This window comes from Varroa jacobsoni, unplaced genomic scaffold (genome assembly GCF_002532875.2).
Source record: "Varroa jacobsoni isolate VJ856 unplaced genomic scaffold, vjacob_1.0 scaffold_1462, whole genome shotgun sequence".
Lineage (NCBI taxonomy): Eukaryota > Metazoa > Arthropoda > Arachnida > Mesostigmata > Varroidae > Varroa > Varroa jacobsoni.
In genome coordinates this window covers 87851-93850 of record NW_019214364.1, presented here as the reverse complement: position 1 = coordinate 93850, position 6000 = coordinate 87851, and the positions used below count along the sequence as shown (strand labels likewise).

General features: G+C 35.3%; 1 protein-coding gene across 9 annotated transcripts in view; it reads left to right on the top strand.

Annotated features, from left to right (window-relative positions):
- The window catches only part of LOC111270312 (solute carrier family 71 member 1), a 37844-nt gene that overhangs the window by 3675 nt on the left and 28169 nt on the right, over positions 1-6000 (top strand). For 4 of the 9 annotated variants that reach the window (XM_022850473.2, XM_022850470.2, XM_022850464.2 and 1 more), the window contains one exon: positions 2941-3013. The exons of 2 other annotated variants lie outside the window; for them this stretch is intronic. In XM_022850473.2, the coding sequence (XP_022706208.1) occupies positions 2941-3013 (73 nt within the window). Of the gene's footprint in view, positions 1-2921; positions 3014-6000 lie in introns of all 9 variants that reach the window. 3 more of the 9 variants (XM_022850468.2, XM_022850469.2, XM_022850472.2) reach the window with 2 other exon arrangements.

The window sequence follows — 6000 nt, the reverse complement described above, 5'->3', positions numbered from 1 at the left end:
ATACAAGTCCTTCAGTGGTCTTCTGCAACGGATTACCTCATTCTATGAGTATTGTGTGACGGTTACTCTCAATGTCAACCCTTCGCTTGAAGAGGCGGGACATGAGTTAATTTGCTTCGCCTACAAGAGAAGTTTTAAACGTGATACTGAAATGAAATAAGACAGAAGACATCTATGCTCTCCAGATTTATGTCTGTGTGATTTGAGTCTCTTCTGTGCTTTAAAGAATCGATCATAAATTAGCGTCTCCTACTGTCGAATCTTTTAAACAGTCCATCGATAATGGAGTTAATTATAATAATGAAGATCGTTACTGGATTTTCTTCGTTGCCCAAATTTTATAGGGTGTATAAGGCAACCCATATTTTCTTAGTACCTCATTGAGCTTTTGTTGAAGTATAAAGAAGCGCGACAATTATCTCATTTGTCTACCACAGTTTTGCTTGCCTCAAGCATCTTTAATAACAAAAAAACTAAAATTAAGTTGCGATTCATAAAACTCATTGCATTGACTTATATCACACACCACTTTGCGAGTATATGGGCCAGGGGCAGTGGGATTACATGGGTTACTTATTTCAAGCATATATGTAACCAGATGGCATCGATGCTAGTTTTAGAGAGCGTTTTTTTATAAATCATAAAATGAAGTGGCCTTAAAGTACAAATGAGTTTAATAGGATTGCGTATATATCATGTTGAACTAAAGTAACAGGTTTTCGCATTCGTTTTATCGCATGTCGTTACCGTCAACGACGTGTTACATGTGGTCACTTCTGAAAGAAATTCAAACAACTTTATTGGCATAACACATTGTTCGCGTAAAAAAGTATTGTCAACATATGCACCACTCGGCGGATGGTCACAATCATGTATTAGAGTTTACTATTGATAACTATTTACGATAAAACCACGCATAAGCACGATAGTTATACAAGATTTAATGCCGTTAAGCTGGCTTTGAAAAACCGAAAATAATGTTACTGTTGCTCCTCAGCTCTCGCACAAAATGCAACTGTTGTTGTTAGTAACTGGGCCGTTAAAAACCCGGCTTTCAACTGCGTTCAGAACTTTATGTTGACCTATAGTAGACGAATCATAATATTTGATCTGCCTAACAGTAAAGTATTATAAAGTATCGTATATACAGTTACAGTCCTTATCACTTTGCTTTTAATTTAGTTGAATGACTAACTTCTTTGTGTGAAATCATGGGTAACCTACATGCCCCCATTTCCGATATAAAGAACTCTACCTTTTGAGGTTATATGAATTAACAACACAAGTGCCTTTAATTGATATTTTTTCGGTAGTAAGTTAACCGCCAGAACGCCAGTTCACATCACGTAATGGAAAAAACTGGTACCATTTGTTTCTGCCCCGTGGTTTGCCTTATGTATCAAGCTATACGAGAAATGTACAGTACCGAAAACATTTAGATATGTACTGACGTAGTTGAGGAACGGATAATTAGGTTCTGACATTGTTAAAGTCAGATTGCTACCCTACATGTCTTTGTCGCACGATTTTCATATATGACCTATTTAAGCAGCCAAATTCGTATCTGTCTCTGAGTCTCCAATCTGACTAATTTTTTAAATGTAAGTAAGTCTCATCGTAGTATTAGTACCTTTCTTTTTCTTTTAACTAGGTTCTGCTTTGTCTGATTATCGTAACAAAGAAAAGCAATTGAAAGCATGACTAAATTTTTTTTATTCGTCGCTTTAGGCAATCGATCCAGTGAAATAAAGTAGTCAGTTTTTCGAATACCAAAATAGTTAGGCCAAAATTAATTTCTTTACTAAGTTTTATTAATAAAGTTACGATTTGTATCTGCTTCGAAAGACACGACAACAACACACATTACACGATCATGATTAAATGAAGAAGCAGTTTGTTTTACTTAGTATTACACTAGAATTTATTCTTCATTATTAAGTTCAGTAATAGTTTTCAATAAAAGTTGTAAGTTCCGGCATCTATTCAAACTGACTCTGTAAGAAGCATTTTCACAAAGATGAATACGTTGAACAAGTACGTCTACTCGTTGCATCTACATGCCTACGTAATTGAAGTATCTTGCATTGCTGTAAATAAAAATATGTATAGATTTCCACATGTAGCCCTCAGCAACTACGTACTGTCACTCCTGCGCGTACGTTTTTTTCTCTCAATTTATTTGGCTAACTGAAATATTGTATTCATATTTCTCCATTACCTAATAACTATTTTGCACTAAACGCCACAAGTAAATATTTAAATGTCCATTACTATTGTTTTTTGATCAATCATGAAAAAAGATTTAGCCACAATGAAATATGGTGAATATACTTGCAAATAATAGTCGTCTAATAAACCATTTCTATCAATAGGATGGCTCTCAGACAATTTTTCTATAAAAAAAAGATAGGAAATTGAAATTTGGAAGCTGGTAACATTCATGAGAAGTTTAGTTACATTAGTACATGTCCCTTCAGATTTCCGACAACGTATGTTATGAAACGCATTGCCCTTTTATATGCGGGCTTGAACTGAAATTTTTTCTTCAAATCCAAAGTTGTTCCTAAGCCTATTTAAGTAAAAACAAGCATTTCAACGGAATTCTCTGAATATGCAAAAAGTGTCATTTCAGTGTCATGGCCACGTTTATTCAGTCCAGTCTACGTTCGCCTTGATTAAATCGTCAATTTAGGATTTAAACCACTCATTATTTTAAGTTCATAAATAATGATTAATAGTAACTGTGCCGCCAGCGATAGATTTACTAAGGTGACGCCCCAAATCGCGCAAAAAATTTAAAAAATATGAACTGTTGTAGATCATATGGATAAGCCAATTTTTGTATCAAAATCATTACACTGAACGAATTTTCAATCCGTTTAAGATGGTTGTTTTCCCGAATTTTACATCTGATTGTTAAGCAGTTAAAAATTACTTCAGACGGCTGGCTCCCACCATGAAACGAAGTATGTGTACGCCTGGATTCGCACCTGGACCACCACGTCGCTTTAAGGTGAGCAGGCAAACAAGTTATCCACTGCGTTATCATAAATCCTCGCTTTCTACCTAACATGTAAATCTTCGGATTTTTTGGAAGCTGTGTGGAAACTGGCGATAAAATAGAGCTCCCATTTCAGACAATTCAGCTTTGCTGGGGGATCGTCCAGCATGCAGAAACTGGTAATTTGTTTGCCAAATATCGACGGCAACGCACCGTTTTTCGCGATAGCCGCGAGATTGTTCACATTCTCCTTGGAAGAAGCCTTTTTTCGATAGTACTGGTTTCGAATCGACGCATCCTTTAAACTGCTAGCGAACAGTCACAAAAAAGCCCTGTGTATCAAGTCACTTTTTTTTCGTAAATATGTTTAATGAAATATACTTTAGACCATTATTCTTATCCCAAACGCCGATGCTGTAATGATCTATCTGTCTATATTTAATCTACCAAAAGTCTTTAGTAGCAACTTTGTCCGGTTCAAAGCAATCTTTTAATGCAGGTATGTTGGGCTGATTTTTTTAAGTTGCTAGAACCTCTGCCCGAAAAGTGCAGCCGATCAGCCAAATGTGACTCTCGCTAAAGGAAAAGGTTAGCTCTTTGCTATACAGTGTAAATTAAGGAAATAATATTTTTTTTTTGCTATCGAGAATTCGCGAAAAATAGATATTTCAAGGTTATTTTTTTCAAGTTTTAAAAAATGAGGTCTACGTGGGAGTGTGAAAGCATTTTCGATTTTTCACCTCTTTGTCACATATGTGTTAGTGGATGGTTTTTGCTGAAATGATTCATAATTAGTGAAAATAGTCATCTCGGTTGTTTTTTTTATAATGTCCAAGTACCGTTTTTCTTATAGTGTTAAAGGAGTTTAGTGGGTTAATCAATATGCAAAATAGTTGATGAATCTGAATGATCTCGATATTTACAATCCGTACTCTTCGGTCGTATAAATATTATGTTTCGTGTAGTAGGATTTATTGGAATGAAAGGATCGAAAAAATACAGCACAGTATTGGGCCTATGTTTGTTATTAGGCCCAACATGACTTAGAATTAGAACAGGATGATAGGATGACAGCAGCGTGGTAACAGGAGTGTTAGAACAGTTTAATCGGGTAACAGGGAAACATGTGGAACAGGGTAACTGCAACGGGATAAATGCCACAAATAAACTGACTGAATCGGAAAAATAGCATTGCTGTAATGGGATAGCGGCAATGAACTAACAAATTTGATGTTTTAGGGCTTTAAAATGAATTGCAACGGGATAACTGTAGAGACGTTGGTCTATAATTATTAAACTGCAGTCTGTTTAGCTAGGTATCGTGCGAATCAACCCTTCTTTCGCTGGTGATGTCTCTCCAACTATAAATCGTGTTTTTTGTAGTTCTTGTTTGGAATCTCTGGTAAATATCTCGAGAAGTGGTTGAAGCTGATGTGAAAAATATTTCGGTGATATTTTTTACAAAAAAAAAACTCGCCGAAGTGCTAGTCAGATATATATATATATAAAGGTTTATGTTGAAGGATATTATTGGCTATCAATTGAGAGATCTTGAAAAGCTAAGTAAAAATGTTGTAAATGTACTGTATTTTAAACTGATGAAAAAATAAGCATGATGTCTGTGTTTCTTACGTGGCCATGAAGTGATAATTTGTTTTGAAGAATATCGAACGGTTTTTGGGCGAATCCCTAGGTGGCTTATGAGGCGAATATTTCTGTAACACTTTTGTTTCCAAAATATCCGTTAAAAGATCTTTTGATAGTAACATTAGAATATCAAAACTTTCCTATACAAAGTGGCGCTCTCTTGATTATTTTCTCAATGCCAATCAATAGATCGCGACAAAACAAGTAAAAACGCAGTACATCTTCCTCTATCTAAAATAGATATTTCAGCACGAAAACCGTCAAAAACTGAACACGTAACTCTTTCGTTTATGTTACACTGGGATAAATATTTTGCACATTGAATTCTGTGCTGGAGATATTTCTCGGCACCAATCAGCAATTCCCGATAAGCTAAAATACAATTTCCATTTTTGGGTTAAGAATGCGATTCCAGTAGTAAAAATATAACATGGTGTTATATGTAAATCGTTATTCTTTGCGATCAACTGGTAGATCTCAACGAATTAAGTGAAAATATTGCAGATGTCGTTATCTTGAAACAGCTATTTCAGCGTAGGAATGGAGAAAATCTAATTAGTAGTATTCATTCTCTTATGTAACACTGGGTTGCAAAATGAGCACCAAAACTGTTTCGAGTGGTTTTTTGGGCAAACTTTTAATAAACGTTACTTGGAAAGTTAGGCTACGTGAAATGCAAATCGAATTCATTTGTCACGTTTATGAAATAGTAACGCATATGTGTTGTAAGGTGACTGAAACATGATTAATGCTGGCGTATACTATTATTTACATTAGGTCGGGTGGCATCAGCAGAGGAAATAAATTAAATCAACCGATGTGAGAGAGGCGCTGGGTGAAGCCGTATAGTCTTTCTCTCTGCACTACAAAAACTGTGTTTGTCTGTCCGACCCAAGTCTGATTTCTGGCCTAGCTAAAGGTCATCTTAGGAAAGCTGTCCGTAAGGTTGAAAACATAACACAAGAGTAGCTGAATACTTTTCCGAATAGAGTTTGCTTTTTATTCCATAGAATGCAATGTAAGTTTAAGCAAGTTGGTCGTTTTTTGCGATTCTTGCCTTCCTCAAGAGTTTTCTTCCAGGAATATATAGGAGGATTTCTAGGTGAATAAAAATGGAATACATATTGCTGTACCTAAATGGATGTTCCAGCGCGAAAGTAGTTAAAAACCCATTAAGAGGTTCGTATTCATATTAATAAGGTGAAATTGCGTTTAAAGTTATTTCTAAGGGTTTTTTTTAAGCCAACTACTGATAAGGGTCGGTTGGAAAGTTGTAGCGGCTCAGATGATATATAAGTTAAACATCTTTTTTAAAAAATGTCATTTGAGAGAAACATTAGAATATGAAATTA